Genomic DNA, 19,829 nt, shown 5'->3' with positions numbered 1-19,829 from the left:
AAATCTAACAAATAAAAAATTAAAAGATGAAGAAATTAAATTAATAATAATTATCATTTCATAAATTATTTCAAATAAAATAAGTAACAATCAAAAGAATGAGGATCAAATTTGATAAATAAAAAATTTCAATTAAAAAATAATATGGGAAAAAAATAACAATTATAAAAATAAGGACCAAAGTTAATATAAAAATCAAATTCTAAGGGATGAAATTGAAATATATATATATATATATATATATATATAGCAATCAAAAGTTTGAGGATCAAATTTGATATAATCAGCAAATAATATGACATTTTTAAATTTTTCACAACTTCCAGAAAATGTTTTCCCCTCAAAATAAAAGGAAAACACTTTTCTAGAAATTAAGCTAAATTTTTCTTTGACTGTAAAGTGTTTTCTGTTGATCAATTTTTTTAATGACAAGCAAACACAGGAAAATTTGGGAAGTGATTTCAAGAAAACCACTTCTCATCAAACAAATGATGTCTAAATGATAATGTAAAATGTAATTTTAAAAAAAAATGAAAAAAAAAATAAAACCATGAGGGCGAATGTAACGAACCCTTTTAATAATACTACTTCTAATTAACAACACAACTAGTCAGAAGCCATGCACTTGTCTCCTCCTGGTTTGTTTTGCCATAACCCTTTATTATGCTATTGCTGTTATACTTTGGTGTGAGTTTTGATGTGTTTTTTTTTTTTTATGCTAGTGGGGTGGAAGATAATATTTTCTGTATTCCTGTACATAATGTCATAAACATGAACAATTAATTGAAATTAATATGAAAATTTTGGGTATTAATACTTGTTTGTTGGCATCCAATGTTTTGTGCCGTTTAACTTTTTGTGTGAACATTTCAGTTGCTTTGCTATCTAGCTAAGCGACTCTTCCAAATGTTGTCGCCAACAAATTGCGAAGGCACCAGCTACAACAATAAGACAAAGAGTCTCCGAAAAGTCTCATCATCAATATCTTCAAAATCATCCTCCACTTCCTCATCTCCTTCAATATTTTCACCCTCCAATAATCTTCACTGTCAAGCCCAACAGAAGGCCGAAACCATGGAAGAAGTGTGGAAAGACATAAGTCTTGCTTCTCTTCATGACCACACTTCTACAGATCAAGAACTTTCTATGACCCCAAGACTTCACAACATTTCTCATCATCATCGTCATCATCACCATCATCATAATAATAACAGCCCTAACTTTATCCTTCAAGATTTTCTAGCTAGGCCTTTCAACAAAGACCCACCAACAAGAATGGTCTCTATTATTCGAGACAGCACTCCTTTTGGCTCTTCAGCGCCACCTCCTGCTACTGTTTTGAGTTTGAACTCTGGCCCTGGCTTTGATTTTCTTGAGAACTCTGATCATCGCCAGAGGCCTGACTCGCAATTACAGAGCAACCCTATCTCAAATATTTCCTCATTCACTAGTCCTTTTGAGGGTTTAGATTCATCTCCCGGCTTGCCTTCTTTTTGTAAGAAAAGAACTCAAGAATCTGATGGTAGTTCTGGTGATCGCAGACACAAAAGAATGATCAAGAATCGAGAATCTGCAGCTCGTTCTAGAGCTAGAAAACAGGAATCTCCCTTTCTTTTTAAAGATTCATTTTCTTACATGTACATAAACTGGTGCTAATTTCTTGTTTTGTTGTTGACGGGACATGTTTCTGTGCTTGTGCTTTATGTTGTTTTTCTTACAGGCTTACACAAACGAATTGGAGAATGAAGTTGAACAGTTATTGAAAGAAAATGCAAGACTCAAGAGACAACAAGAAGAGGTAATTAAGTTACTGAAAGTTGAGTTTTTGGATGGGATATTTCTTGACTTTAGCATTTTTTACACCGCAAGACCATTACCATTAGCTGTTAATTTAGTCAATGCAGCATGGAGTGCTGGTAAGTGTCTACATTGTTGTTTCCAATAGAATTGATGTAAATGTCTATGTTTTTTGGGCAGCTATATTTGGCCGCAGCAGCTCAACTACCAAAAAAGCACACCCTACAAAGAACATCAACAGCTCCATTTTGAGAACTGGTGTTGATGTATCAGTGCTTTTAGTTTTTACCTTGTGCTTCTTTACCCTAATACCACAGTACTATCTCCCTATTGGGGCAGGAGGGGGAAAAGCATTGATGTTTTTGCAAGAAAGGGTGTAGCTCTAGCAAATACTGTTGTTTTAGGAAAGAACAAGTGTCTAGGAGGTAACCGATGTTGTTTCTGGCATTCCAAACAGGTAGGAGCTTAATGTGGTGGGTCTTAGTTTTGGCTTTGTATTCTCTTGTCCTGCAAACATGGGGTTGAAGGGGTAAATTTGGGAAACAATATTGTGATGTTGGACTCAGCCCCTGCGAGTTGTACAGTGAAAAATGATGGGACATTTTGTTCTGAAACTAAGCAATTAGCCCATCAATTTGAACAACTCTGTACTGCTTTATCTCTATCTAGGGTCCATCTGTACAGCACCTCCCTCTCTTTCCTTATCATTAACAGTCATTCTGCCCCCGCGCTCTCTCTTCTTGTTTTTTCTTCCTCCTAAAAGCATGGTTACTAGTTACTTTGGAGGTTGATCTCGTATGTTAAAAGTCAGTGGGTCTTTGCAACCCCCCGATCAATGGTGAAAACACGCGTATTTCATATTGTGAAGAGGACGATGTTTTACTTTATACAGAAAGCATTAATCCTCGGTCCAATACAAACTCTATGAACCAATCTCACTCTGAAAAAGGCCTATTTTATTCTTCCAAGTGTTTCTTTGTTTCTTATACAAGGTAAAATGGTTAAAGTTTGGACCTTTAATTTTGTGTTTGAGTGTTTTTCCTTTCGTGGCTATTAGAGATAAAATTTAATTTTTGAATATGAGATTTCATTTTGAGCTCGATTTGTGTTGAGTTGTTTTTATCTTCTTGGGTTTTCTCATATTGTGCAAGAGCATGTTTCTTGGTGTTTGGTGGTGGTCATTGACATGATTAATTATTAATTAACCAGCCACTAAAACCGTTGGCGGAAAGTACTAACAATGAATATTACTTTCCTATGGTTATGGTGTGTCCCTTGAAAAACACTTTTTTAAAAATAAAAAAAAATGTCAATTAATATTTTTTTTATACTTTAATATTATATTTATTTTTTATAGGATTATTTTATTTTTATACTTCAAATCATGAGTTTGTTGCTTAACTCAATTGGTTAAAGTTTTATTTGTTATTTAACTTTTTGTTTTTTTAATTTCACCTTTTATATTTGGTTAATTACAAAATTAAGTTTCATGATTTATTTTTTTATTAGGTTATTTAAGTTTCATAACCTAAGAATAGATTAACTCAATTAAAAAGAAATTTTATGACCTGGATTATAAGTTTGACGGATTAACTTGGATTGTTTTTTATATTTTTTTTAATTGATTTATTTTTTTTAATCTCCGCCTTCAACATTGGACTGATTGGTAATTAAATTTTATAATTTTTTTGATTTTATTTCTGTGAAATTATCTTGGTTTTATGATGTAATTCGTGAGTTAGACAAATTAACTCAAGTAATTTTTTTAAGTTCCTTTTTAATTGATTTTTTTCCTTTCAATTTCATCCTTCAACATTGAGTTGATTGGAAATTAAAATTTATAATTTGTTTTAATTTATTTCTATGAGATTATTATAATCTCATAACTTGAGTTGTGAATTTAACATGTTAACTCAAGTCAACCCAATATATTATTATCTTAATATTTAAAAAAGATGTCATCTTAAAAAAAAACATTGAGTTATTTTTAAGGGTTTTCAGGTTGTTTTTGGACCCGCAAAGTTGATCGGATCACATCTAATCAACCTTTACATGGTTAAACTTTTTTTCACTAAAAAACAATAGCAATATCTAAATAAATTTTTTATATTCAAGAAGAATTTGACCCAGCTTGTAGCATTACACAAGTCAATGATCCAGGAGGAGCTGATTTTATTACCATACCATACTGGCCATCAATACAAAATTGAGATTTTCTGAAAATAATAATAAAATAATTTCAAATTGCATAAAATGTTAATATAATTTTTAGTTAGTTAAAATGACTTTATAGTTATTTTAGCTAAACTTTAACTAAAAAAAGTAGTAGTATAGGTGTAAACGATCTAATATCACCTGTCCATTAAACTACAATCCAGCACCTGGAAGAATGGAAATCATACCCTATAGAGTTCAAAGATCGTCCAAGTACTTTTTTTTTTAAAAAAAAAACAAAATAGCATGGAAACGAGATTTATGGAAAATACATCACATAATTCTTATATATATATATATATATAAAGTTTTTAACATAATTTTTAAAATCTTTCGAATTGAATTCAATTTAAAAATTTTAATGAAATCTTATATTTATGTTGGTAACATTTTGAATGTCAAGAATTGAATTTAAAATGAAATTCAATATCTAAAAATAATACAAAAATAAATCAAATGTCAACTCTTATAATTTACTACACTAAAAAAGAGAAATTAATGTTAAAACTAGATTATTCAAAATATCCATTTATTTATCTTTTTTTTAGAAACATTTAAAGAAATAAAATGAGAGTGACAAGGGTAGTTTATTATAAAACAAAATAAATTGAATTATATCTCTATCAAATATGTGAATTTAACTTATTTATCAATAAAATTCATATTGGATATAATAATTGAATTCGATTATAATACATAATTGATTCTAAATAGCCTGCAAATGAAAATCAAGCATTCCTTGTATTATAATTCTTATGAGGGGATTCATTAAGAACATATTTGGCAACACAACTGGTCGCGTGTTTGTACAAAATATGATTTAAAAAAAAATTATATTTTTGAATTATTTTGATGTCAATAATAAATTAAAAAATATATATTATTTTGATGTATTTTCAATTGAAAAATACTTTAAAAAATAACTGCTATCACAATATCAAATACTACCCGAGTGAAGATAGATATAGATATATCATTTATCATTTTTAAAAAAATAAAAATAAGTGGCGAAACTTAAATTTATAACCAGTAAAATAAATCTCTCTCTGTTATCTCCTATTTTCACCTTAGTAGAGACAGCAGTTATTTTATAAACTTTTGAGTGAAAAAAATAATTGGGTCCACTTGCCGTATTAGGTTAGGCAGCAAGCATCTTATAGTGTATTTTGGTGTCGTGGATACAGATTTTCTGGTCTAATTTGATGTATTTTTCTTCCATTTAATGGTCTTTTTTATAAAAATGATTCCTCCATCTGACTTCGATACAATTATCTTCTTTTTCTACATGCTTCCTGATATTAATAATGAATCGGAGGAAGTAAGATAGAGGCACTATATTAAATAGCTGTTTAAAATATATTTTCTAAAAGTTTTCTTTCTTTTTTTTTTTGTTTAAAACCATATTTTTTATTATTTTGATAGGATAATATTAAATATAATTTTTTTTAAAAAAATCATCTCTAGAAAAGAAAGTGACCCCTCAAAAAAAAAAAGGAAAAAAAATGAAGAGGCTTCATCAAGATGAACGTCAAAAAGTATAGGAGGGACGACGAAATATGCAATTAATACATTAGATTAGATTAGATTAGATACTTGGAAGGAAGTGGAGTAGTGGATGGGTCCAACTTAGAGATAACCTCATCAGTTTCATAAATATTTCTTATGAATGATTTTTGTCCGAAGAAATTGATTGGTTTTTGTTTACGAGAGTGGGCCAGTTGAAGTCGTTTGGTCTTTGGAGTGGTCGGCATTTATTAATCACTAGTTATGTCACCGCTATTTTTGACCAAAAAACAAATTATATGTGAATGTTTTTTAATGTATTTCAGTACCTTAAAAAATTAAAATTAAAATTAAAAAATTTATGCATACAAATAATTAAATAAATCAAAAACTACATGTGCAAATAAATAAATAAATAATCATTATTCATACCTAAAAATAGAAGTTGAAAAATCAAGAAACATGTGTAGACCAATATATTTAATCTCAAAAGATAGGATATTTACCCGGTTGTGTTTTCTAAATTTATTTATTAAAATATTTTTTATTTAAGCAAGCGATAATAGAAATAGAAACACAAATAAAATTGATCGAATAAAATAAAAGAGAAAAAAAACATCATGCAAGGCTGCACATATTACAAATATTATCTGAAAATAATTTTTTTTATTTTCAAAAATAAATTCATTCATACAAAAGATTAAAACAAATAATTATAGATGAATCAGAAAAACACTTAAAATTTAAATGCATAACTGAAAAATTAATTGTCATTTAAAAAAACTATCCAAACAAAATAAAAGAAAAAAGGGGTACTAATTTAAATATAAATTAAAAACATTTATAGAAAATACCATAAAAACCATTAATAAAAAAATTAAAAGCAAAGGCTAGGCGTTGTTAGGCTTGACCAGCCAAACTAGTCCGCCTAGCCTATTTTGTCAGGGCTCGTGCTGTTGGGCTCATAATTTTTTTTTTGTTTGCAAATGCGGTGGATGACCTTTTGAAAGAAAAAAAATTAAACAATGCATTGTCTGATTTACCCAGATTATGGCCACTTTAATGGTCAGAAAATTGGGGTTTAAGTTTTTTCACTTAAAAACTTGTTTTTCAACCCATTTTGACCAAAAACACCTATAAAACACAGTAGGAATCGTGATAAACCTATTCACTGCCTTAAAAAACCTAAAAGAGCCGCCCTAAAAACCGAAATCAACCCGAATCCAAAAATCAACCATAGCTCGGATATGTTTTTTTCACAAACTTTAAAAGTAAAAAAACACCTAATATGAACTTCCATCATCAAATTAAATCATTTGACATAAATATCATCCGTTTTGGTGCCCATAATTCATGTCAACAATACTTTTCTCTCTCTACCGTCGAAATCTGATGACCTCTCTCTTCTCTCTCAATCAAGGATTAAAAGATGACAAAAATAAACTTTTATACCAAAATTGAATTGGAGAAATATTGAGGAACTGAAATTTTATAATTTACATGATTTTTAAAGTTCAAGGACCAAAGTACATCTTTTGCAAAACTTATGGCATGTCACTCATGTTTGAGCCCTTTTTTTATTTCGGTCCCTCTTCTTTCAATCCCACCTTTTCATAAGAGATCAAAATCAATTGGTCTTCAATTAGGACTAAATCATTGGAAAAAAAAGGTTTGAAGACCAAATTGAAAAAACATAAAATTTTGCACAACTCATCCACAGTCATGTGTGATAGGATGAACATTAGAGCCTTACACAGTGAAATACACATGACTTTTGAAGTAATACTTAATTATATGACTGTGGAACTAGTGCAAAAAATCATTACAACTAATTAAGCCAATTGGCTATAACATGTCCTAAATTCATAGCATTAGGTTCATTGGACTGCACTCTAACGAGGCTATTAATTTGTAATGGGCCGCAACATGTTATTTAGTTAAACCAGAAATTCTCTCTCTCACACACACACACTTAACACATCTTCATTGATTGGAACAATTTCACACTTAACATTTGAGTCATGTTGGAGAGAGTCAACCTTACTTATTTGAAAAGAAAATTATACTTGTTGCGGTGAGTTAAGAAAAACAAAAACCTATAAGTTATCTAGGGTTAAAGACTTGAACTCATGGTATCTTTTATTTTAAATCGTTTTAACCACTGGTACTATCTTTAGCACATGTTTGAATTTAATCGAGTCAAGACCCTAATGAAGTCAATAAACTTTGCACTATGTCGGTTACACGGAAAAGGTTCTCAACAACATGTTAGATTTGAAATACACAAAGGTTTATTATAAGATATATAATATTAAGAGAAAAAAAAAAGCTAAAATGAAAGGGAGATTCACTATTTCCCTAGAAACATATCATTATTTAATGTGAACCACATGGATATAAAGATTCAGAAATCTACAATCAAATCGATCCTTCATAAGAAATCTAAATTTAGACTTGTGATTTAATTTGACACAATAATGACCTATACCAAGACACCAAAACTATAGAAACTGAATCCCCCATCCAACACCTATAAAGAGACGCAAACGAGTAATATGAAAGACGCCTCAAAGCTTGATTAATTCTTCGATAAGTCAAAGTACTTCAATGAAAAACCAAATTAAAAGAATTTCTCTAACGCACATATATTATTCTTAAATAAAATTCTGTAAAAAACAAAACCTTAAATACAAACTAAATAATCCTATTTATAATATGTAAAAAAATTCATAAACAAGGTTAAAGAAATATTAAAAAAAAAGTATTGATCCTAATAGGAAAAGGAATCTTAAACCAACTAGAAAACTAATGTAAATCCCGTATAGTAGCTTCTAGACCTCATCGAAAGGCCTTTCTAATATCTTATTATTATGAAATTTTAACCATATATAAAACAAGACCTCTAAAATCTTCTAGTAAAATTTCAGCTTGATCCAACAGTGGGATAAAACATTATGCTTGTTAGCGTAAAACTATGCATTATAAAAAAATAAAGCTCGTGAAGCAGATGAATCAAACCCCTCTTACATATATATTAAGTTGACTAAGATCTAATCATCACTTATCTTCCAAAAAAAAATCAATTGCCATGCTATTGAGGGTAATTTGGTCTTTTTACAAGGTTCATTAGTCAATATCACATTGATCAAGGGCAGTCGGTCTTTTACACCTTTTTAACCACAATGGAATGACTAGATTACCCTTCAAAGTAATTTTTAAAAAACTAGCATCTAGAACCTTTTTCAAAACACAATAACAAAACTAAATTACCCTTAAATGCAAAATTTCTTTAGTTGGCGTCTAAGGGCTTTTTCATATTTTTGTCGTGGTTTTTTTTTTTCTATAATCACGTTGAAATAAGGAGATTTGGTAATTTAATAAACAAAAAATATTATTTTATAAAAAATAGCTGGTGCATGTAGTGTGTGAAATGCCTCCATGTTATTTGGGTTGCACATAAGGCAGCGTTTCACGACCAAATTATGGTTTCTGGAGTAGCGTTTGAATCAACTTAGAGGCCCTTTCATCTATGAGTGGTGTGTGTGTGTGTGGCGTACAAACCTCTAGTTTGGTGCTAGTAACCTTTTCTTTTCTTTTTTTCCTTCTTTTCTCTCTCTTGCTCGATTTTCATATCTGAACCTCCAAATTTTCAAAGCAGCCCTTCAGTTTGTTTTGCTTTTAGATATGGTCTTTATTATTTTGATTACTATTTATTTTATTTTAAATGATTTATATATATATTTTCAATTTTATCCTCCTTTAATTTATTTTCATTTATCAAATTTGATCTCCATTCTTTTGACTGCTATTTGTTTTGTTTTGAATCATTTTCTTGATTGGATTTTTTTTTCAATTTTATCCCTTACATTTGATTTCATTTTATTTTAATGTCAAATTTAGTCCTTATTATTTTAATAGTTATTTGTTTTACTTTGGTATTTTGTTTTTCAATTTCATCATTCAGTGTTAAATTGCTTAGGAATTGAGCTTCTTGATTGAACTCAGGTCAACAATTTCACAGGTTGCGAGTTTGGATAATTAACTCAAGTTTAGGAGATTTTTCTAAGTTTGCTTGTTTTTTTTTCTTTTTTTATACTTATGTTTTTTGTTGGTTTCATCCTTGATCATTTATTTATTTCTTAAATTTCATCTCTATTCTTTTATAACTCTTAAACTTGGTTCCAGATTTAATTCGACCTGATGTCAATTAAGACTTAATCAAGACCCAACCGAGAAGAGAATAAAAGAAGGAAAAAAAAAGACATGATTTGTCCAATTGGGTTAAATCATTATGGTAGTGTCCATTATCAAGGTCTTAAATTTTACATGTTAACTCGGGTCAATACAATGTGTTTCCATCTTTTCATTTTACTCATGTTTATTTTATACCTGCCTCGAATAAAAAGACATTGAATTTCAAAGTTGGATTTTAAATTTAATGTTAACGATTTAAATTCCAAACATTATTTCTATAATTCCAAACTTGTTGTTCCAAACTTATATCAATGTCTCTCAAATGTGAATTTAGAATTTTATGATTTTTTTATGTGCATAAAGCAAAGTTAAACTCGTGGAGTAATCAAAGAACTTGAATGTTTTGAATAAAAAAAGATAATAGCTTAGGATTAAATAGCTTATATTTATTGGATGATTCTTCAATTGATTACAAACATGCACAGGAACTCCTTGACAAAATAACATGACCTAATATATATATTTTTAATATTTTCTACTTTTTTGGAAATGGAAACTGCAAGCCTATTATTACAAATCTACTAATTATCGCCTATAAACTATAACCTAACAAGCTATTTGCTTACAAGTTATATTCCTATTGATTATCCTTTACGGGATTGCAGGCCTATTAATAAACATGTTTTGAAGTTCCTGAAAATTTATTTCAATTACAAAGCAGTTGTTGTTGATTTTTTATTCTTCTTCTACCTTGCATCCTTCTTTAAATTGAAAGGTTCAAAATAACTTTTAGTAACTACACACTCACCCTATTTCATTTCTTGTTATAAGAATCTTGCACCATGTAGACTTTTTATATCTTCATTTCATCACTCATGTTATTGTTATATATCCAGAACTACTCAAGCCTACTACTTTAGTTTGTTATTATGTATTTGAGGTGACTTGTCATTTATGCAAGTCTGGATTTTATCAAGTTTAGCTTGCAATCAAGTTCTTTGGTCAAGTTTATTCTATAAAAACTCTCTAAGTGTTTTTTTATGATATAATCTTTTTATAGTATATTATTTCACATTTAAATTGGGACTAGGTAAAGGTTAAAACAATAAAAATATGAAGTTTTTTTAAAAAAACTAGATCACTATTTAAATAGGATGACAATTCGCTCTTGACTTGTTAGGTTAAATTGAGATATTAGGTAAAGATTAAAACAACAGAGATGTTAATTTTTTTTAAAGATTGAATGATATAACAATTCGCTCTTAACTTATTAGGTCGAACAAATCATGTTGATTCTTTTTTTATTTATTAAGGTATAAGGTGGTCAATTAACTTGATGTGATACACTAAATAATTTTTTTATCCTCATTTCAAATATTTTATTACAAGCAAGAAAAAAAATAACAATGCTCACATATTTCTTTTATACAATAATTGACTTTTGATTGGTACAAAGCAAAGCGAGGTACCAGGCGTAGTTAGTACTATGTTGCAGCCATCAACATGAAACAGCTCCGTTGTCGTCCAGCGGCCATTTGTCTGGCTTTCACCCAGACCCAGGAGGCCTGGGTTGGATTCTAGCAACGGAGTTATTGAAATTTTTTTCTCCCACTTGTGTGGAAGGCAATTCTCTTTATGAGCTTCGACCTACTTAAAAATAGTTTTTTTTTTTTTTAATTGCAAGGTGTCAAAATGTGCAGAAACTTGAAACTCAAAAACCAGCTACATGAAAAGAAGAAAACCATATTACCATCTCTTCAGTGAACTGTTCCTCTCTCTTATGAGACCTCTCTTCTCCCCCCATGGACGACCGGCACAGCGGACAAGTTCTTCGACACACATTATTAAACCATCCTTCTATGCATACCTTATGAAACCTGTGCAAGCAAGGTAAAGCACTCGTGTCCTCATCTGCCTTCAATCGCGACAAGCAAACACAACAGAATTCACCTTCAGCTTCTATGATTTCGGATGAACTTGATCCGACAGGAGATTCAAGCACGCCTTGCTTGACGTTGCCCGGCACATCCACTGTGATTCTCCTACAAGCTGCAGCTGCCGCCGCATCTTTAATCCTCGGATGCCCTCTGAGGCCTATGAAGCTGTACACGAAGGAGACGAATTTTTTGAGAACCATTTTGGTTTTAATGGAGGATTAGCACTCTTGTTAGATATTTAATACAAGCGGTTGAATGAAAGTAAGCGCATATTGGACGGTCGTATTTGTTGTCTACTTATTTTGAGTGATCTGTAAGAATTGTTAGCTTCAAAAGAGCAGAATTTGAGTTTGCAACAAAAAAGCGGTTGCACCTAAACATGAGTGTTACTCTTGACCTTTTCACTTGAAAATGGCAAATAACCATTTCCTTCGTGTTGCAACTTGCAAGGTTATATGCAACGTGTTCTCAGCTGCATGATCATACCTATTATTCACCCTCGACTCCATAATACATGTCAATATAACTGATAATCCTAGCTCCTACATCAACATAATTATCTGCTGTTCTTGGGGGGGGGGGGGGGACATCTAAACCCAAACCATATTTTAAAGTGAAGATTTTAAGATTCGAATTCATAACTCCATCTTCTTTTAAATTGGTAAAACGCTGGTTCAGTGTAGCAGTTAGCTAGAACAAAGAAAATATGCGATCACTGCTGATTGATAATTTTTTAATAAGAACAAGCTGTAAGGATAATTTTGCTGCGTTCTAACGTAGATATTTTAACTCCTTGATGCCCCACCCAACATAATTTTCCCTCTTCTTTTAGCATGAAGAAAATATCCAGGCTTCACGTCATGGTAGTCAAATTTAATATGCCAACTACCAAAAAGCTAAAAATACACTGAAATATACCCAAAATAGTGGCAATAGCTAATAAGAACAAAGAGATGAGAGTTCAACAACGTTTTATAAACATTAAAACCAAAAAAAAACCTTCCAAATTGTAATGTAGACTTCGAAAGCACTACAACCAGAAACACATTATTTATCATGCATATAAACTGACCCATAAAAGCCTCTATTGCATTCCACCGTCATCGAGCAAGCCTTCAAGGCCCAGACTAGGAACTGAATCCCCCCAGGTTACAATTGGGTGAAAAATTATGACGAGGTTGGGGCCATCCTAGACCAGGACGCCGATAAGGAGGAATACCAAGCCCTGGCAGACGGTCATAATCACCACCTATAATTGAAGGACACCATAATGGATTAGGGTCCCTCCTGATCGGGACATGAAAGGGCAGAAATTGCCGAGACTCCCGCCATGCATTGAAATCCCTCTTCCGCTTCTTATTCTCCCAATATGAAGCAAACCTCGCCTTCCAATTGAGAGTTCCATGTGCTGCTGTCCCATCTCCAAACTCCTCCACAAATTTCTGCTTCCATAAATCATTGTTCGAAGACAAGTAACGCATTTCTGAACAAACACATTCCATTTTTGCAACATCAATAGCAGGTAACAACTCAAAAATCTTGAGCTTCAGCTCTGTTGGGAGGCGCATCAAGCATGAAGGAAGAACCAGGCCAGCCTTCTCACAAATATCTATCAACAATGGCAAAGCAAGACCATCCTTCACAATTTTCCAGAACTCAAAAATTTCATTTTCAGGATACAAAATGGAAGACCTATCACTTCCATTCATCCCATCATTCTTATCATTTTCCCACACAAAATCTATAGCTGGCACAAATTTATTTATATCCAGACATGCGTGATACAGCCCTGATCCACCCTTGGACAAACTCCCATAGACATTAACAAAATGGCCTAAACTTTGGAGCTTCAAAACAATTGTTTCAGCAATAACTTTACTGTCCAAAAGTTCAGGAAGAGTGTAACAAAGTGACACTGCCAAATTCCTAGATGACTGCTCTTCTGGAAGGTGAAATCCATCAACTCGCATCCCAGATATAGAATTGAACCCAACAAAACCAGATTCTATAAAAACAGCGTGAACAGCAATAACCAAGAGCTTGTAGTTGCTACCATCATCACCCAATTCTTTCCTCAATAGCCTCCTCAAGAAATACGGTTCAGAGAACCTCTTATTGCCCACATCTACAGATCCAGGATCAACATCCATAGCTTCTACACTGGTCAATTCTTGGGTCTCTAAGGTTTCTCTGATCCGAGTTTTTGAACCCAGAGCTCCATGTCCTTCAGTAACTGCACCATTCATATCTGATTCTGCAATCTCATGCTTCTGTCCTAGCAAGTGCATCTGTGGAGAGATTTCAGATATGGTTTCTCGAGAATTGGTATCATTAGCCTGAACACCAACATGCCCTTGTACGAACAAATCTTGATTCTCGAGCATATTCAAATCCGAACATTTAGACTCTTGAAAACTCATCGATTGATCTGGCATAGGCTCTTGTACATTACCCCGATGACCTTGAACCTGTTCTTGTATAGAGGAACTAGAACCTAAACATAGGGGTTGACCTGAGGATGAGAAATCTTTGGGATTGACAGAGAAATAGATAAGGTCACCAGACGTAATACCGAGTGATTGCAAAGAATCCTCAGGCAATGAGGTATTGAGCTCATCCTTTCTATTAAGAGACAAATAAAGAGACGAGCCAGATGAAGATATTGCTCGAGAAAGTGTTTCTTTTAGTTGCTGCAAAGTACAAGAATCCGGCACTTGTATTTTCACAGTTTCTTTAGATTGCACAGACCTCAATCTCAGCTTCATAGCTAAAACCGGCTAATCAATGCAGAATAATTCTGGGATTGGACAATTGGATCTGAAAAACGAAACCGCAACAATCGTAACAACAGCAATGATCACAAAATAACAGAAAAAAGGACACTGACTTTCTCTCTAACTTAAAGACAACCTAGTAATCAATCACACGTTATTTGTTGCGGCAGATGAATAAACAACAGGATCAGATTTTTGGGTCATCAGCTGTTTCAATCATCTTTCCTTCTATTGGAACCAAACAAGGGATTCCTTCGTTTATCTATAACAACACAAATCACACACACACACACACACACACACACACACATATATATATATATATATATATATATATATATATATAAAAAGACAAAGCAAGGTAATAATAATTATTCAAGAAATAAACAGAACTTGCGGGAAAAGAGACACCAATAGAATCACTGATAAGCGAATTTGTTTCTTTGCAATACCTAGACCCCACCAAATAAAAGTAGACAAAGTTAAGGACTATTGAAAGAAAAGAGTGAAGAGAGACCTTGAGGGTTGTTTAGAGGGTGGGCAGACGAGAATTTCTTAGAGAGTTTTGCTGCTTCTGCTGCTGCTGCTTTCTTCTTTCTCAATCAATCCTTAGAAGATAAGATTCAAGAAATAGAGCCCTTAAATGATACCGTTTTTTAATTTGCTAATAATTTTACCTGTTCAATAAGCCTGCGCGCACCCAGGGTCGGGCCCAACCTTCTTTCATTCTTTCTTTCTTTCTTTTTTCCTATTTTACATTTTATTTTATTTTCTATATATATATATATATATATATATATATATATATATATATTTCTGTCTTCCTTTCTTACACTCTCACTTGCATTGTAAATAATTCTTATTATTTTTAAAAATAAAAATAATAATAAATATGTGGGCATGGTTAACTTTTTTTTCTACCATCAAGAAAAAAATTAACTAAAAAATAAAAAGTCGATACTTACATTTAATAAAATAGATTAAAAAAATATTAAACAAATTATGTACTCTAACAAATTATAATAATTATATTAATTCTAACAAAAAAATTAAGTCAAAAATTGAGATAAAATACATAATAAGATATCTAATCTTATATTAAGAGGATCTCATCAATTGTTTTTTTTGTTAGAACATTAATTTAAACTCTATTGAAAGAAAATTACAAAACTTTTCTTATCAATATATTAATATATTTTTTTATAAAAAAAAATATTTTTTGTCATGGGTCATCAATTTGATGAAAAATAAAAAGAATTAGAATAAATATAGATTTTTTTTTATCTTGTAATATTAATGAGCAAAATATTGAAAAAATTATGCATGTCATTCGTCCCTTGAAAAAATAAAAATAAACAAGGCTAGATAAGTGGGCCTTACTTATAGACCCAAAGTGCACCTCGCCTTCTTCTTTTCAGAGCCTGACCCAGTTTTTTTTTTTTTGGAATCTAAAAAAAATTGTTTAATATCATAATTCACTTACCTTTCAAGTTTAACATGGTTAAAAATAGAATTCACTTTTGAAAACAAAAAACACAGAATATATTGTCTGTGATGGCAGACAACACATCATCTACCAGCCCAAATTTCGATCATGGGTGGTGGTTGGAAAATTAGACTGAGGTGTTTTTGAGTTAAAATATTTATTTTTAACCTCTTTTGACATTAAAAAAACACCTAAAAAACATCTTAGAACCCTAAATTAATTAATCTTTCAGCTCAAAACACCTAAAATGGGTCTAAAAACACAAGATCAAATTGAAAAAAATTCTCTCAAGTCCAATTTATTGTTTCAAGTAATATGAAGTCCGAAATCACCATTAATGAATTCCTCTCATCACATAGAACCATTTGACATCATGCTTTGTTATTTTGAATGGCTGAATTGTGACAACTGATAACTTTCTTTCTCTATTATTATTTTTCAACGAGTTTCTCTTTGTTCTCTCTAACTTAGAGATTAAAAATTGAACAAAAGGAACGTGTATACCAAAATAAAAATTGTTGTGGATTTGAGGTTAGCCATATTTTTTTTTCTGTGTTTTACAATTCAATCTCATTTCTTTTAATTTGGTAATTTTTTTTTACCAAAATAACTTACATAATTTCATTTAATTAGGCAATAAAAGAATGTAATTGATAGAAAAAAGTTTTAAAATGAAAATTAATTCAAGTGCTTCATTGTTCATATGAACAATTAAGCACCATCATATTTCCTAGTTATTTTAGATGTGTAAGGTAATAAAAAAAAAATTTATTATAACCTTCTCTTTCAACCAAAGTCATTATTAAACTTGATTGATTCATGATTCATTCTAAAGTCTAGATCATATGTTAGTTAGATTAACTTATATTGATCTCATTCTATCTTAAATAATTTTATTTTAAAATAAAAATAAAAATAAAAGAGTTAAAACAATTTTGCATTGAAATTCATTTTTTAAAGTCAAATCGATTTTAATTAGGTTGTAGGTTGACCTTCCAAGTTTGGGTCACACTAGTTGAATTTGAAATCCAAATCAAATTAAGAGCTAGATCAAGGTTGTTAAGATCATGAGTTCATTTGTAAAATTGTATAATTTTATAAGTCATCATATACTTATCATGCAAAATTATTTTAAAACTAAAAAACTGATTAAAATTGGACCAAAATCATTCTAACTTAGTAAAATTAGTAAACTCATCATTATAATAGTGGTTTAAAATTTTCATTGGAAATATACTAACGACCAATTTCATTATAAGAGTAAGTGTGTCTCACTGTAAAAACCAAGGACTTTTCACCTTCCACGATAGCCTCTTCACTAGCCTCAAATAACTGATTCCTCACTATCATAACAACATCATACATGGTCTCTCCCTCGCAATCCTAACAAACCTAATTGTTCATCTCCTCCTCATCGATGATCCAAACTTCATCTCCATCTCTCACAACACCATGGTCACAGCACCGATGATAGAGTAATTCAAGACCCATAACCTGTCATCTCCTCTAGGATGACTTATGGATCTATAGTCACTATCAACAATAATATACTCTTAAAAAGAAAAGAAAAATTGGTATACTCTTCGGCCTAGGTCTTTGAACACAACCGCCCCAATGATTACTAGCTCATCATTTATGGAAAGGTACCCTTGTAATAGGCTTAATGTGTGATGGCAACATGGTATAAATATTGATAAGAATTCAAGAAAAGTTTAGTGTAAGTATTATCAAAAAAATTATTAGTAGAGGCATTTTCCATTTCAAACATTATTTGGCTTACACTTGTAAGGATGTGGAGTCATGTTATAAAGTACCAGAAAATATAAAGAAGATGATTTTGGATGTTTTGGTGAGAAATCAAGAAGCAAATGAAAAAAAAAAGGTTCTTCAATGTATTATAAAATATAATAAAGATGAAGGGAAATAAATTAGCTCAAAAGACAGAAAAAGGTGTAACTAGTGGGAGTGGAAGTACACAATCTACTATGAACCAGTTGCTAAAAAAAGATCTTAGAGAAAAGCATGTTAATAGACTTTAAGGTTTTTCAACACTGGTGTGATTCCATTTAATTGTGTGAAAAACCCTGATTTTCTCAAGGCACTTGAATTGATTGCAAAGCATGAGTCAGGTTTCAAGCTTTTATCTTACCATGATATTAGAAAGAAGTATTTGAAACAAGAAATAGAGCAGACAATGAATTTTCTTAAGTACAAGCTAGAATAAAAAAGAAAAAAACATGTTTTTTTAATAATATATAATGGATGAACATATAAGAAAAGACATTATATTTACAACTTTTTGATTAATAGTTCTAAAAGGATAATTTTTCTTATCGTCAGTAGATACCTTTAATAGGTCTAAGACTGTTGATAAGGTGTTTGAGATGTTGGGTGCTATTGTGGAGAGGATTGGGGAGGAAATTATTATCTAAGCAATCACTGATAATGCTGCAAATTATAAGGCGATAGGATAATTATTGATGAGAAAAGGAAAAAGGTTGTTTCGGAAACCATATGATGCTCATTGTATTAATTTGATATTAGAATATTTTGAGAAGAAGCTAAACATCTATCAAGTAACTATTGTTAAGGGAAGGGGAATTACCTTGTATATTTATTCAAGAACTATTCTTATTCCCATGCTAAGGCACTTTACAAAAGGAAAAGATTTGATTAGGCATGCTGCTACTCAGTTTTCTATTGCCTATTTGACCCTAGAATATTTGAATAATTATAGAATACAACCGATGACTATGTTTACTTCCAAACAGTGGAGCTCAAATAGGTTTTCAAGAATAAAAGAAGAGAAGCAAATTCAAATGTGTGTTTTGGATAACAGGTTTTTGCATGATGTTACTATAAGTCTTAAGACAGCATATCCTTTAATTAAAGTTCTTTGATTAGTTGATTCAGATGAGAAACCAACTATGAGTTTTATACATGAAGCAATGGATTAAGCAAAAGAGAAGATACATGTAAATTCTGGTTTTATGAAAAAAGATATTGAACTATTAATCATCTATTTTGTTAATTGTTCACTTACTATTACTAGTTGATTCATTATATTGATTTTACTTTTGTCTTAATTGTGTTATTTATTACTTAGCTGGAAGTTTATGTATAATTAGTTAAAAATGATAATGATTTCATAAATTATTATTATTATTATTATACCTATATGGAATATTCTTGGTGCAAAATAGAAACTTCAATTCCATAAACCTTTACATGCAACAACTTATTATTTGAATCCTTATTATCATTATAACCCCTTTTAAGGTTAATCCCAACATTAAAATTGAATTATATCAATGCTTAGCAAAAAAAGTGTCTGATGCAGGTGAAATGTGCAAAACTAACTTACAACTTGAATCTTTTAAGGATACTAAATGTTTGTTTGGCATTGAGGCTGCCAAGATAATAAGGGATTAAAAAAAACCTTTAGCTAAATGGTGGGATTTTTACGGGGATGAATGTCCAAAATTAAAAAGGTTTGCAATCCGAGTTCTAAGCTTGACTTACAATATTATTGTTGGTATTAGCAGTGACACTAATGATCTTTTTAATAATAATGATTTTACTGAATGTCTTATGAATAATAAAGAAGACAAAGAAAATGAAGCTAGTTTTAGTTTACAGACACATCAATAGATTAATTATTTTATATTTGTTAATTGTTAGTTAATGAAAATTTATAAATATAAATAATTATATTGTATTTTTAAGTCATTTAAACTATATTTAAATTTTTAATTAAATTATTTTAAGGAGCTTGAACTATATATATAATATTTACTATTTGTATTTACTATGTTATATTAAAAATGTGTTTCTAACCGAATAAGCGAATGAATCATTGAGTCACGGTTAAATAACACTGCTTACAACCGGATCAAAATGACGTGGCATAGCCCTGATGTTTCG

General features: G+C 30.7%; 3 protein-coding genes across 4 annotated transcripts; 1 reads left to right on the top strand and 2 right to left on the bottom strand.

Moving 5' to 3' along the window:
• The first annotated feature begins 733 nt into the window (after positions 1-733).
• Positions 734-2,523, top strand: LOC133694164 (protein FD). Its single transcript, XM_062115625.1, has 3 exons — positions 734-1,600; positions 1,722-1,798; positions 1,978-2,523. The coding sequence occupies exons 1-3, from the start codon at positions 907-909 to the stop codon at positions 2,047-2,049; spliced, it is 843 nt and encodes a 280-aa protein (XP_061971609.1). The 5' UTR covers positions 734-906; the 3' UTR covers positions 2,050-2,523.
• An 8,527-nt stretch (positions 2,524-11,050) lies between these two features.
• Positions 11,051-11,939, bottom strand: LOC133694510 (RING-H2 finger protein ATL57-like). The gene is made up of 2 exons (XM_062116049.1): positions 11,459-11,939; positions 11,051-11,355 (listed from the first exon to the last, which is right to left on the bottom strand). The coding sequence occupies exons 1-2, from the start codon at positions 11,843-11,845 to the stop codon at positions 11,119-11,121; spliced, it is 624 nt and encodes a 207-aa protein (XP_061972033.1). The 5' UTR covers positions 11,846-11,939; the 3' UTR covers positions 11,051-11,118.
• LOC133694509 (F-box protein SKIP22-like) lies at positions 11,051-15,093 on the bottom strand. 2 transcript variants are annotated; one of them, XR_009842295.1, is made up of 3 exons: positions 14,937-15,093; positions 12,718-14,462; positions 11,051-11,810 (listed from the first exon to the last, which is right to left on the bottom strand). XR_009842295.1 is itself a non-coding variant. In XM_062116048.1 (2 exons), the coding sequence occupies exon 2, from the start codon at positions 14,408-14,410 to the stop codon at positions 12,773-12,775; it is 1,638 nt and encodes a 545-aa protein (XP_061972032.1). In that variant the 5' UTR covers positions 14,411-14,462; positions 14,937-15,093; the 3' UTR covers positions 12,561-12,772. The 2 variants fall into 2 exon arrangements, 1 of the variants encoding a protein (XP_061972032.1); XM_062116048.1 differs by lacking the exon at positions 11,051-11,810 and having other exon boundaries at positions 12,561-14,462.
• Positions 15,094-19,829: the final 4,736 nt, after the last annotated feature.

Source organism: Populus nigra, chromosome 5 (genome assembly GCF_951802175.1).
Source record: "Populus nigra chromosome 5, ddPopNigr1.1, whole genome shotgun sequence".
Lineage (NCBI taxonomy): Eukaryota > Viridiplantae > Streptophyta > Magnoliopsida > Malpighiales > Salicaceae > Populus > Populus nigra.
The sequence above is the reverse complement of the archived record's forward strand: the minus strand, read 5'-3'. Positions and strand labels throughout refer to the sequence as shown.